The sequence below is a fragment of the Leptodactylus fuscus genome, chromosome 3 (assembly GCF_031893055.1).
Source record: "Leptodactylus fuscus isolate aLepFus1 chromosome 3, aLepFus1.hap2, whole genome shotgun sequence".
NCBI lineage: Eukaryota > Metazoa > Chordata > Amphibia > Anura > Leptodactylidae > Leptodactylus > Leptodactylus fuscus.
In genome coordinates this window covers 135437552-135452869 of record NC_134267.1, presented here as the reverse complement: position 1 = coordinate 135452869, position 15318 = coordinate 135437552, and the positions used below count along the sequence as shown (strand labels likewise).

The 15318-nt window shown below is 38.9% G+C and overlaps 1 protein-coding gene across 1 annotated transcript in view; it reads right to left on the bottom strand.

The window, feature by feature from the left end:
• COL21A1 (collagen type XXI alpha 1 chain) overlaps nt 1–15318 on the bottom strand; it is a 184393-nt gene that overhangs the window by 62714 nt on the left and 106361 nt on the right. The window contains exons 7-9 of the mRNA XM_075268396.1: nt 7351–7428; nt 4710–4718; nt 4317–4400 (exon numbers count right to left, since the gene is read on the bottom strand). Of these exons, the coding sequence (XP_075124497.1) occupies nt 4317–4400; nt 4710–4718; nt 7351–7428 (171 nt within the window). The remainder of the gene's footprint in view (nt 1–4316; nt 4401–4709; nt 4719–7350; nt 7429–15318) is intronic.

The window sequence follows — 15318 nt, the reverse complement described above, 5'->3', positions numbered from 1 at the left end:
TCTATTAACATGTATAGTGCTCAGAAAGAGAGGAAGAGGTTAAAGTCAGACAAAGAATAGTTAATTAAGGGGTTTTTATTACAGAGGCCTTTTAACGCCCCTTCAGAACTGAACTGGTTCCTTGAAAAATGGGTTTTAAAAATGTTATTGAAACTTTGAAAAATTGTTGTTTCACTTGTAAACTTTGTAAAATTAGAAAATTAAAGGGTGATTAACATTTAATGTCAATATAAAGCAGAGATATGGTAAATTATATTTATGGAGTAATTTAGTTAGTATAGTTTATAAAACTTCATTGTTTACCACTAACAAAAAGTACAATGTGTCACGAAAAAACTATCTCAGAATCACTTTGATATATTAAAGTGTTCCAAAGTCCACATATAAGGACAAGTAAAAAATGAGGCTGTGTCCTTAATGTAGTTTTAGGCTGTGTCCTTAAGGAGTTAATACTGTAGGAGAAATAATATTATATTAAATACAAGTATTTTTGTCATTATTCTGTGAGTATACTATGTCTAAATGTCTACTTAAAACATAATATTTGTTTTAAGAGAATCTATCAATTTTATTTTTTTCAACTTCGAACTAACCCCACTATTATATAGATTTTAGAGAGGCTATTTTCAGCATACCTATGGTGAAGAAATCAATTCTGACGTTTTGCCAAAAAAAACAACAACATTTTTTTGTATTTGTAATTCAATCTTCTCTGAGCACAGGGGACATTAACCCTGTGCTCCGAGCACACCGCATCATCACCAACATCCATTCCATATCACCATTTCTTCCATTGTGGACACCTCCTCCTCTATCACTGCTGTCATCAACAATTTAAAAAAAAACAATGATAGACTCCCTTTAAAGAGAGTCTGTCAACAAAAGGAAGTATATTTAAACTGAAACAAAAATATATAGGTCAGGCCCTACTGAATGAAATGCCATTATTGCCAAAAATGTGTTCCTTTGTAGCCAAGATATTCATTTATTTCACAATATGTAGATGAGCAATCTGGAGCACTGAGGACAGCTCCATTGCTCCAAACTGATATGCTCCACACTGCTCAAATAATCCTTCCCTCCCCATTTTTGAGTGATAGTGCCAGGGAGCAATGCTGAAATCCCGCTTGGCCCTGTGTTCTCGCATTCGCCTGCCATATTAGAGCATTGTGGGCCATAGAAGTATGGAACTGTCTTTCATGCTCCAGACTCTTAACTTGCATATTGCTAAGTGAATGAATGGAGTGCCTTGATAATAGAGGCAAGGATTTTCATGGGGAAAAAAAGGCATCTGACTTATCTTTAATATTATTTACCTGACTGACAGACTCCCTTTACCTTTACCTTATTTATAGACTCCCAGACTCTTTTTTAACCAATGGAATTCATATATATATATATATATATATATATATATATATATATATATATATATATATATATATATATATATCTTAAGGATTGTGTGTGCTTGATTACCAATGCAACAATTTTAGCTTGATAATTTTTAGAAATCACTCGGTTTTATTGTGTGAAATGTTGCAACTTTATTTTTGGCATGTAAATAAATCTTTTCTGCTTGAAAACTTTTCCAATAAAGGATGCTTGGAAAATAACTGTACTGTGTGGCTTTTCCAAGTAGCTCTTTGCTACCCATTTAGAAGAAGCAGTTCCAAAAAGGTTCTCCTCATACTGGTTGTGAAGCAACCAATAATTGCAATGGTAAAAGTCTGCAGTAATTGAAACCTTGTACTGATTTTCAAGACAGTGTTATGCTTTGTGGAAATAATAAATATGTACAATTAAAAACATTAAATTCTACATGGATATGCTAATTTATACTTTAATACTATGATAGCTTGATACTATTAATGTTCCTTACTACTATTAATTAATAATATGTATTTATTTACTGAATGTCAGCAATTTAAAACAAATTTTGGTTTACCAGTTGAGCTATGAAGTTATATTAAAATATAAATGAGAGTATTTAATACAGAATCATCAATACCTTAAATACAGAAAGTGGGATTGGCCTTGTCAAGGGGAATGTCCTTTATAAAAGGGAACAGCTAAATATACTCAGACCACATATCAGACCCATATAATTCACTGTGGTTGCAAAGTGGTGTGCAATAAGGGCGTTTAAAATGTAACCTTTTATGTAATAACCTGCCATACAAAGGTGTATGTCTAGCATTCAAAGGTGGATTCTTACCCAGAAAATATCCCACTGAACTACCCAATACTACCCAAAAGAATAAGACCCTACACATTTCTAACTACATTATCATCAATAATCATGATGGTGTACAAATGTTATTACATGATGGACAGACACACTGTGAAAAGCTTTGATATCAATAGATCAGTGGTGTTCACCCTCATGGAGTGATAGTTTAAGGTTTTAAGACATATGTTTAAATAAAATAAGCAATTGCTGCTCATTAAATAAAATAAGCAATTATGCCATTTTCATTTCCATCATTTAATGATCACTATAAATATTGAGGCAGAATTACTAATTATATCTAAAACATAGATCTCTTCACCCAATTTGATAATTTTTACTATTTGGTTAAATTACTAACTATACAAGTTACAAACATTTTCCAAAAGAATCAATTCACTAGTTTGCTTTCCATGCCTAATGTATTTGTATATAGAGGTATATGTCCATATGCCATTACATTATTGTACATGTGTTTAAAAGAAGAAAAACTTTAAATTTGATGTTTGGCAAGCTCCAAGCTCCTCATGTCACAGTGCAGTGAATTCTAAGAAAGCTGGCTGCCAAGTGAAGGTGAATATTCACTGCATGATCTGGTGAAGAAGCTGGGTAAGTTGAAATTTCTGTTCATACAAAAAAGCCTTTGGATAGATTTTCTTATTTTAGATATTTAATTATTTACATGTTAAGGTAAAAACAACTGTAAACAGTCTTAATTGGGTTGTCCAGTGTCCATTGTGTTACAGGTGTGAACAATTTGATATACATAGTGGGGGCAACTGAAGGGGGGCATGAAACTGTGGGGGCAACCAGGAGGGGGACTTGAAGCTGTGGGGGCAACCGTCAGGGAATATGACACTGTGGGATCAACCTCAGGGGGACAAGACACTGTTCGATCGACCTAGGGGGGATATGATGTCTTTGAGACGGAGAAATATATTTTGTCTTCAAGCTTATGGAAAGATACCATGTTGCAATAATGTCTGCATCTAGTTCTGCTTTTGAGATGTTGTTTATTCTATTTTAATATCAGAACATCAGAACTCATGATATCTTGCAACATGCCAAACAGTGATATAAAATGCTAGCTTGCAGTTAAGCACTGGGGAGTGGATTGATAACCAAAAACCAATCAGGATTGTATGATGTATGTTGCTGAGCACAACCTGACCCTAACCTACATAACTGTGGAGCTGGGGTGATATTTTGGCTTGTGGTGATAGACTCCCTTTAACTTTGTTAGCAAATTTGCTACAATATTTATTCTGAGGAATCTGTATTTGCATCCTTGGATTTGGATCCAGCCCGACCCTCACTCATGGACTTGGTAAGTATAATTTGATCGAACGTTGCCTACCCCTGAAATGAACATTTTCCCCCATAGACTATAATAGGGTTTGATATTCGATTCGAGTAGTCAAATATTGAGGGGCTACTCGAAACGAATATCGAACCTAGAACATTTTACTGTTCACTCATCTCTAGTCATTACCTCTATGGTAGTTTTTTGGCACCAGGGCCTTTCTTGTGCCTCAAGCCTTTTTCACACCCTGCCACGAGTCGCTGTCCGTGGGAACGCTGACAAATTTATTATAACTCACGCCAATTTTCCGGTGTGAAATCTATGCAAGTTGCTAACTGGTGTAGATTTCGATTCTGTCTCAGGGATGTCAGACTGATTTACAGAGAGACTGTAGCTTCTTCATAAATCTCTCTTTACCTGGGCCACTCGGGCCATGTATTAAGATTGGCGTATGATTCTGTTTTTATTATGGTTTGTTTTAGGCTATTCATGCAATATTTTGGTTAACCATATTTCTTGGTCTGTGAGACAAATATTAAGACAAATTTTATCAGAGACCACTGATATCAAGTAAAAAGTTCTCTTGAAAGCCATATTAGGTACAATATGTAATGGTTTTGATTTAGACCTCTTAAGCCTCACAATTTCCATGTGTAGTAAATTATAGAAGTTACTGAATGTGCCTGTAAAAAGTCAGTTTCCCAATACTTATAGATATATCTACACATTTAATGGTTACAGATTTTTATCTAGATAATGGTAACATGTCCTAGCCATACTTACCTTGGGGCCAGGAGGTCCTATTTCTCCAGGCGGACAAATGCACGGAGCTGTGGTTGAGCCAACATCACTTGGACCATTTAAACACTGGGGAATGAGCAAGGAAAATATATAGTTTTTCCAAATGAATATTTCAGCTTATTAAGATTTTTTTATTTCTAACATATTGCATTTAACATTTTATTATATTAGATTATTCTATATATATATTATATATTTTATTTCATATAAATACCTTAAATATGTAAATTTATATGTCTGATAAGTTTCAATTATAATATATTTAAAAGATATTTGTACAAATTGTTATTACTGTGGATTACGGTTTTTCCATATTATTAAATTCAATAAAAAAAATATTACCTTTTGCTCTTTGTAAAATAAACTTTAACATACCTCTCCATTCTGAAAGATAAAAATATTTAGATACTTCTTAGGGGTAATGCAGAAAGAAATTGGAAGAAGAATGAGTAACAACATTTTTTCAGCTTCAACACTCCAGTTTAAAGGGACTCTGTTACCAAAATCCAGCATATCAACCCAGCCCCGCAGATAGATACATAGGCTAGGCTCAGTGGAATCAAACTGCATTTTTCCTTTGTGAGTCAGTGGTTTCATTGCTGGGTTATCTCCATTTTTCTCAATATGTAAATTAGCACTTTGGAGCAATAAGGGTGCTTACTTCTTAGGAGCAATGGCAATGTCTTTGAGCACATCTGCTTATTGAAAAAAGGTGATATCTAATGAGGGGGCTGATTTACAAGGGGAAAATGCCACTTGATTCATGTAACCCTAGCCTATCTGCTGGATTGATTTAACTAGGACTGGTGACAGACACCCTTTAAGAACTGAAAACTGTAAATATATACATGTATACTTACATTCTATATTATACAAAAAAAAGTTACACTACACAATATTCCCTGGCAAAATTATATATACTGTATAATTAAATTATGTTTTTGGTTTCTTTTTTAATGCATTCAATATCATGCCACCACTAGTATGTGATAAGATGCATACCATGGAGTTGAATGCATAGTTGATCAAATGAATTTGTGATTATCTTACAGGAAGACAAGTTTGTGTGTAATGGTTCTTGTATTTTGGAAGTATTTGTGAGTTACACTGGGGTCCCTCAAGGCACTGTTCTTTCCCCTTTAGGGTATATTCACACAGGGAAATCTGCTGCAGATTTGCTGTGGATTTAGCCCCTATATGGGACAGATTCGGCCCAGAATCTGCTTCCCATTGTTTTAAATGGGAGGAAGAGATCACAGCAGGATGTGGACAAAAGAAGCGTCCTGCTGGATGATTCAGCCACAAATCCTCAGCTCGAAACTCCTTTCTGATTAGGTCCTTTCATTTGGGCCAAATCAGCAGTGGGAAGCCACAATGGAATGCCGACTCCCTGTATCAGCATCTGGTATTTTGGGCAATTTGCTTTCCCCAAAAAAAAAACAATAAAAGTTAATACTAATAGAAAGTCCAATTTGGCTCACAAATAAAGAGCCCTGACATATACCTATCAACAGTACAGTAAAGAAAGTTATAGGTGTCAGAATACGGTGACCTCAGGAAAATCATTAATTTTCAAAAAGTTTTTGTAAAAGCAGTAAAATGCAATAAATCCAATATAAATATGGTATCACCGTAATCGTAATGACCCAAAGCTGTCATGTTATTTTTAATGCAGAGTGAACGCCGTAAAAACAAAATGTAAAAAACTATGATAGAACTGTGTGTTATTTCACATGGACCTCAAAAAAACATAAATAAAAGCTAATAAAAACATTACATGTACCCCAAAATGGTGGTAAATGAAAGTACAACTCGTCATGCAAAGAATAAGCCCTTACATAGCTATGTGGACAGAAAAATATAAAAAGTTAAGAATTTTGGAAGATGAAGAGCCAAGCATTCAAGTACAAAAAACTACTATGCATCATTAAGGGGTTAACATACAATGTGATGATTTTTAATTGATCTTCAGCAGCAACAGACAATGAGGAAAAATGCTGTATCCACATTCTCTTCCATGGAATGCATGGCTAGGTGAATGGTAACTTAGTAATTTCCTATATATGACACTCATATCTTCTACAATACCAGCAGTCATAGCATATGCTGTAGCTGCAGTGTGCAGGCTTATTGAGCATGCAAGCACCTGTTTCCTGTTTTGTTGGTATAAAGGTCATGTCAAATGTATGTTACACATATGTCTTACTACTTTATGTAGAAATGAATCAAAACAATTCAGATCATGGAGTAGCAAGCAGAGTACAAACTAAAATATACTATAAAATGTTTGTTGACCACATGGCTGTAGATTGTAACTAGTGATGCACTGTTTGGGTCCATTCACACAGAGGAAAATGGTGAGGAATTTGGTGTGGAATTTCAACGCTGAAAAAAAAAGCCTCCCATTGACTTCTGCAGCAGAAAAAGGAACCAATTAAAGTCAACTGGAGACTTATTTTTCAATGCTGAAATTCCACACCAAATTCCTCACCATTTTCCTCCGTGTGAATGGACCCTTTATGGAGGCATACTCTCATAGTCACTGCTTATGGGGCATATTCTCATAGTCACTGCTTATGGGGCATATTCTCATAGTCACTGTTTATGGGGCATACTCTCATAGTCACTGCTTATAGGGGCGTTCTCATACTGACAGTACTGGGTTTGTTTCTGGCTGTGAGAGTTTATATTGTTTGTTAACAAATGTATAGCTTTTGGTTTCTATCAATAAGAAGCTCAATACATAATGTAAAGAAGGAGACGGCCATTAATATATATGTGCAAAAAACGTTTTAGAATATTTTAGATATTTCTATTGTTTTTTGTAATACTAGTGTAAGTGAGGAAAAATCATGTACTTGCACATTTATACTACATAAAATAATTAATAATAAAATACTTTGCCAAACATCCATTACAAATAACATTGGATTCACTTTTAGCAAGGGTATCTCTTTAGTGGCAAAAAAATTCTGAAAAATAGTAATTTTACATCTGCAACATTAAAAGTACTTACCATCCCAGAAATCTCACAAGCTGTTTCCCGTTTGTTCTGTTCTGGATCACAATATATTCTTAGCTTTTGGAGTGTAAACTGCAAAATAAAATTAGTGAAATGTGTTTTTACTTGGAAATCTGACGTTTGACTGGCCAAACAATAAAAATGAATCTGTGAACTATTAGGTTACGGGAAAGATTCTAAGTATAGTAAGTCTTCTTGATGCTGCCCTAATAGATCTCTGTATACATAGCAATGTTTTATTGGTCCCTGCGGTCATGTGATTACTGAGATAGATGCTATCTACCAATGTGTCCAAAGCCCTGGTCCTAATGCAAATCCATCTGTACAACATTATAAGTTACAGTTCATTTAGACTTTTTGTCACACTCTGAACCTAAAAGGCAAAAACCCAAAAATGAAAATTCAATAAACAAAACCTAGGGGCAGATGACTAATGCATCTAAGTGACAGAATTCTGGTTCAAGATGAGAAGGACGTGCCAAACCCCAAATTTTCAGGTGTTTAAAGACACTTTTTGTGCCTCATTATACAATAGCTGAGAAAAATGTAAATGAAAAAACAGGTTTCCAAGGGCGCTATTATAGAATACTATAAAACCAATTTATTCATAGTATACAAACATACATTACTATTAATAGAATAGATAAGGCAACACATTTTGGGCGAATCCCTTTTCTTAAAGGGGTTCTCGCATCTCAGCCTTTCAGCCAGGCTGTATGCAGTGTCTGCTTCTTACTTCCTGTATTTCTCTCCCTCCCCCTCCTGCTTAACAGGGTAAACAACACTTCTGCAGGTCAGATAATGTGCAGATTCTTGTACAGACCATACTCAGTGTTATATGTGTGTTTAAATAGATAGATAACTGTTAGGATTGTGCAGAAGCTGTGGCCATGAGATGGGCGTCGCTGCCTGTTCTTCTGTACAGTCCAGGGTTGCAGGGGTTAACCTGCCTTGCAACAGCCGGGTGTGGTCGAGTCTTTGATGGACTGGAGTGTCAACCTATGGATGCTCGGATTTGGCAGCTGGGCTATTTGCTGGTGACCGCCCCTTGCCTATATAAGAGGGCTGGTCTGGACACCTGGCGCTCTATGATCACATTCTGAAACCTGAAATAATGTGTGTATGTGTGTATATATATATATATATATATATATATATATATATATATATATGGGTTCCAGCCTGTAAACATTAATTGCCCTAGCTAGTAATTTATCCCTGAGGTAGCAATGCCACTGTTAGTCAGGCAGCATGCTGCCTTGTGTGTTTGTGGTAGAACTGAGTAGGTTCAGCTAGCATTACTTCTCAGACAGGGTGATTGGGAGTGGGCTTGGCAGTAGTTGCCTGGGTGGTTGGGTGGAACAACTACACACAGGGATTACTTGGTCTCTGGCTTGTCCTGGAGTTCAGGCTAGCCAGTTTGTTTATTTGTGCGACTGCTCTGACTGCACAGTACTCTGTGATTGGTAACAGAGCAAACCTGGTTGTTTAATATAGCTGGCAGTGACATCAACTGTCAGACACTGTTCACACCAGGTTTTTAGCAGTCAGTAGCCCAGAGGGCTCCGCAGGGTTTTTCAGTTGTTTAGTTTTTTTAATAAACCCTGCTGACCATAACAATAACAGACTCTGTTTTATCAGCAAAGTGCAATTAGCTGAATGGACTGTCCTGCCGACACTGAGTATGTGACATCACTTGTCCTATCTTTCAGATCCATGGTTATAGCAACACAGTGTAAACAATGGGAGGAATAAGGTCACATACCAGGCAAGCAAAGCAGAATTTCTAAAGCAATATATTTAGAAAAAGGCTTCAATTTACATAAGCTACCAGTATAGATAGGATCCTTGAGGTGGGACAACCCATTTTAAGGCTATACCTGTATACCTGGTGTTTTCCGTATAGGCATAATGAAGACAGAAAGTCCGCAAAGAAAAACTTGAAACTTTTATTTTCTATACCATCAACTGTAATTTAATAGGCAAATTAGGGTATACTGTATTATGATATATACCATTGTATAACACATTGTAATTTGCGTGGATTTTGTATGACAATTATATAATTGCTTATTATTGTGATATGATTATTTGAATATTATAAGACTTTGTATACTGCTTCTATGAAAGACTCATGAAAGATGAGCTGAAACATTGCTTTAAGAGGCCATAAATTACTCACTAGCTTTCTCTTTACCTCTAGAGTGCTGCCTATTTTTTTGCTATTTATTTATCTATCTTTCTGTCTATCTATCTATCTATCTATCTATCTATCTTTCTATCTGTCTATCTTTCTATCTACTATCTATCTTTCTATCTATCATCTATCTATCTATCTATCTATCTATCTATCTAGTAGAAAAAAATGCAGAAGCAGCACAGCATACAAACCGGGTGCAAAGCCAAACTGGAAGGTGGCTAATCTTCAACTTTATATAGAAAATGGAAAAAATGGCAGCACTCCAATATTTAGAAAAAGTGTGGGTTTATTCCAAGCAGCGACGTTTCGGTTCTTATCTGAACCTTTCTATCTGAATCTATCTATCTAGCTATCTATCTACTATCTTTCTATCTATTTATCTATCTCTTTATCTTTCTATCTATCTATCTATCTATCTTTCTATCTATCTATCATCTATCTATCTATCTATCTATCTATCTATCATCAATCATTCAGAATCTCAGAAGGTGAAATTGAAACCCCATGTGGGCTCAGATTCAATTCATTTACAAAGACTTGAGTCTGATCTCCATTCCTTGACCAAATTAAAAACAGATTGTCAATTAATCTTATATAAAATAATATGTGTCTAAAGAGCCATGACTGCACCATAATAAGTCACCCCATCAGCAAACTTGTATAACTGAGTGCAAAACGAATCCCTATGGCAAAGCCTCTTTCCTGTCTATAGATATCACCATCAAATGTAGAAATATTAAGGGTGAGAATAAACATAATACCCCTAAGGAGAAAATTAATTTGTTCTGTAGCCAATTGACCCCTGAAACAAAAAAATGTTTTACAGCTGATAGGCCTAATTCATGTCAGATGTTGGAATATAAAAGAACCTACATCTAACGTGATTTGTCCAATTCCTTAATAACCCCTTTAAGAAGTAAAGTGTCTTACTACACAATGCTATGATATATTCCTAATACTGCATTGTCTCTAAACAATAGCAAATATCAGATATACATGAGAAAGTGTTTCAGCACAGTAATACTAGGAATAATTTGGCTCTTGTAGTCTGTAAAGTTTGTAACATGCTCATAAACATAGGGATGCATTTAGAGCACACTCTAGTTTGCCAAGCCATTTTCCCTGCATTACTTGGGGCCTCTGTCTTGATAAGGTTAAATCCAGTGCTCTGCTGATAGAGAAAGCTGAGCTGAACAATGTGATTATTCAAGCTAAATTTTCTATTTGAAAGATATAATGTATAATCCTCTCGTGATGTTTTAAGGTATCTGTCATCATACAGCATGCATTTACAGATAATATAAGTGAATTTGACAAATATTGTGTGGCAGCTGTTTTTTATTTTCGTGTTTTGCACGCTGTATCTGGTAAGAATCCTATTTCCCAGACAGTGCTATAATCTTGGTGATAAGTAGAATGGATGTGTAAGTAATGGAATACTCAAATCTTGCAGGAGTGAAGATATAAGGGGAGGTACAGCTATATGTATGGGGTCTAAAAGAACAAATACTTAGAAGTAGACAAGTCAGAATTATATGTTATCCTAGTGGGTAATTTATCATGGTGATAACTAGAGATGAGCGAACAGCCTTCTATCGAGTACGTCTGATCGGACATCACGCTGTTCGCAATGTTTGATTCAATACGAACACCGTGTGGCAAATGCACTTAAAATCCTATTCCCCTCCCACCTTCCCTGGCGCTTTTTCTGCACCAATAACAGCACAGGGGAGGTGGGACAGGAACTACGATATGGAGGCCATGAAAAAAAATAGAAAAAAGCCATTGGGTGCCGAGGACATGTGACCTCTGATTCATAAGAACAGCGGCGGCCATCTTCGATTCATTCTTGACTTTCACTTAGTTAGGGTCAGAGATCTGCTGAGGCTACATAGCTTTTACATTCTGCTAGGCAGGAATAGCAAAGAAGAAGAACCACAGCAGCTCTTTGAAGAGCTACACTAAAGGGAGAAGCTCAAACAAGTTTGGCACAGTGTCTACCCACAAACACCAAAGTGGGATTCACAGCAATTAAGCCAGGCTGTATCCGCGCAACACAGCTTTCTGCGGTGGGGATTATACTAAGTGGGATACACTGAAATTGTATGCCCATATACCCTATATACGCTTAATCCAGGTTTCAACAGGGTGTCGTCCCCCCCCCCCCCCCCGGAACTAAGGGGTATACACTGAAATTCTCAGCCCATATACACTATATACGCTTAATCCAGGTTGTAACAGTGTGTACCCACAAAAAATCAGTGGGATATACATTATAATTCTCAGGCTATATACGCATAATCCAGGTTGTCACGGTGTGTTCCCCACCAACACTAAGTGGGATACATATTAATTGTCAGGCTATGTACGCTATACCCAGCATTCCACGGTGTGTACCCACAAAACCTATCTGGGATACACAGCAATTGTCAGGCTATATACGCCAAACACAGCTTTGCACGGTGTTTAACCCCCCAAAACTAAGTGCTATACACAGCAATAGTCAGGCTATGTAAGCTAAACCCAGCATTCCATGGTGTGTACCCACAAAACCTAACTGGGATACACACTAATTGTCAGGCCATATACGACCAACACAGCCTGCCATGGTGTGTACCCACAAACGCAAAAGTGGGACACACAGCAATAGTCAGGCTATGTACGCTAAACCCAGCATTCCACGGTGTGTACCCACAAAACCTATCTGGGATACACAGCAATTGTCAGGCTATATACACCAAACACAGCTTTGCACAGTGTTTAACCCCCCAAAACTAAGTGGTATACACAGCAATAGTCAGCCAATGTACACTAAACCCAGCATTCTACGGTGTATACCCACAAAACCTAACTGGGATACACACCAATTGTCAGGCCATATACGCCCAACACAGCCTGCCACGGTGTGTACCCACAAACGCAAAAGTGGGACACACAGAAATAGTCAGCCTATGTACGCTAAACACAGCATTCCACGGTGTGTACCCACAAAACCTAACTGGGATACACACCAATTGTCAGGCCATATACAACCAAAACAACCTACCACGGTGTGTACCCACAAATGCAAAAGTGGGACACACAGCAATAGTCGGCCTATGTACGCTAAAACCCAGCATTCCACAGTGTGTACCCACAAAACCTAACTGGGATACACAGCAATTGTCAGGCTATATACGCTTAATCCAGGTTTTAAGGGTGTGTACCCACCATAAATTAGTGATATACACATTAATATTTTTTTTCTTTTTTTTATGTAGATTGTGAGCCCCACATAGAGCTCCCAATGTACATTTTTTCCTGTCAGTATGTTTTTTAAAAAAAATATGGGATGGAAACCATGCAAACACGGGGATAACATACAAACTCCTTGCAGATGGTTTTTGCCCTTGGCGGGATTTGTAAACCAGGACTCCAGCGCTGCAAGGCTGCAGTGCTAACCACTGAGCTACAGTGTGGTGCAGGGATACACATTAATTGTCATGCTATGTACGCTCAACCCAAGGGCTACAGGTCCAACTTCTACAACCAATAAGTGTAATTCGCAGAGGGATCGGAGAGGAGAGGGCTGTGGTTGGCCAGGTACTCACGCAACATGTGCCTATACTTTTCCCTCATGATGACACTAGGCCCCTAACTGGCAGTAGTTTGGGGGGGGTCATTAACGTGTATCAGACCTTGTACAGTGTTCCCCTGGTGGTTGTGCACCGGATGGCAGTTGTGAGCCTCATGGAGGAAATATCCTCTCTGCTGCCCAAGAGGGATTACGGAAACATTTGCGTTTTTTTTTTCCTCTCCCCTACCAGAACAAAGGAACAGATATTTTACTTATACCGGGGGTCGAGGCTTGCAAAAATCCAGTATTATTTGCTCTCCATGATGTGAAGTATGCCTTTGTCTTTTGAAAAGCAACCAAACATGAAGTCAGCCATGTGTGCCAGAGTGTTACTTGGCATGACTTTTCTGCCCCCAACTAGAAGGGTCACTCTCCATTTCCTCCACTTCCCACTACCCTTCACACCATCCGTGCTGAAGCAATGAGATACCCTGAACTTCCCCCTCAAGCCTCGGGTGGGACAGTGTCATGAAATGCCACTTCATCCCCCTCGTCTTCCTTTGTCAGCCAACGGTGCGAAGATGACAGGAGTGTGCTCTGAATGTTTTCAGCCTAGCAGAGGCTACTTTTCACTTAGGAAAATGGCCGCACTTTCACCAGTATATCAGGCACAATGGTGTAGGTTTCAAAGAACCATTGCACCAACTAGTTGAAAAAGGGGACCATGTATGAACCATGTTTGAGTCTGGTAAGCTCCAGATCTTCTACCAGGTTCCGGCCATTATCACATACACAAACATGCCTGGGACCAAGTGCGGCGGCGAAAACCACATTGCCGTCGCATTGAGGATGGCACCCCTAACCTTGGGGGAAGTGTGTCGGCCAAGCTGAGGAGCTTCAGCACGACCTGCTGTCGGCTCCACACCCCAGTGCTGAAGCATGTACAGATCGCAGGTGTGGTCGAGGTTGCAGTGTAGGAGAAGGCTTTAAGTCAACCCCTGCCATGAATTTTGGGCTGGGAGAGGAGATAGGCCACCCCAGTTTGCACCCCGGGTCCATCTACAACTACATTCACCCGGCCTGTCATTACAGAGAAGCTGTGTCTCTGACCGCAGGCGTTTGGCCATGCGTCGGTGGTCAAGTGGACCTTACAGTAAAGCGCGGAACTCAGGGCCCGACTTATGTTAGGGGACACGTGGTGGTGTTGGCACACCAACAGAGGTAGTGACGGCTAGAGGCATCATAGCGAGGTGCCGCACCTGCCAGCAAGTCGTAGAAGTCACAGAAGGCCTGAGTCTCCACAAGCCAGGACAGCTATATCTCCTCAGCCAGCAGTTTTAAGATGAGGCCGTTGAAGCCTTGGGCATGTGGGTGGGTTGCGCTGTACTTCTGCCTGTGATTACAGGCCTTGGGAGATGGGAAGTTGCTGGGAAGAGGCGCCTGATGGTGCATGCGAGAGGAGCAGAGGCAGGAAAAGGTGTAGATGAGGATGAACTCCCCAAAGTGTCAGAGGCAGATTTTGAGGTGTCCAGGCTGGTGGTTTCTCTCGGGTGGCTAGAAAAGGGAACATCTTGGGCCTTGCTGCCTCTGGCCTGGCTTCTGGGATTCAGCTGTCCTGTGCCTCTGGACATGCCTCTGCCTCCAGCCACTCTCTTTGGTGCTGCACTTCCCTCCATATCTACACTGCTTTCCCCCCATAGACATAACCCCTGTCTATGCCTCTGCCTCTAGCCCCCTTTATTCCTGCTTAACTTGCCTCCACATCAACACTGTTTTAACCGCTAGACATCACCCTGTCCATGTCAGGTCGGTGGCCTCGTCGGCCACCAACTCCTCTTCCAATTGCTCACTCTCCTCCACATTTAGAATGTGAGGTGCTGAAGCATGCACCACAACCTTGGGTAGGTGGGACTGAAAGAGCTTGTAGGAATATGCCAAGACTGGTTACCGCAAAAAGATTGTTCAGAATATGACTGGATTGAATGGGCATCTTCTGTGATAGGATTCAGTCCACTGTAATGATGCAGTGTTGAGACAGTAAGGCATGTGAGAATTGGATGTGTTTAGGGGCAAAATATCTGAGCAAGAGAACATTGGGTTTGTGTGGGGCCCGGAACTGCAGAAAAAGTGGGCAGTGGAGAAGTAGCACTAGTTTTAGCCTTACAGAATTTAATGAAGTATGTACCTCAGAAAAGATGTGCCCAAT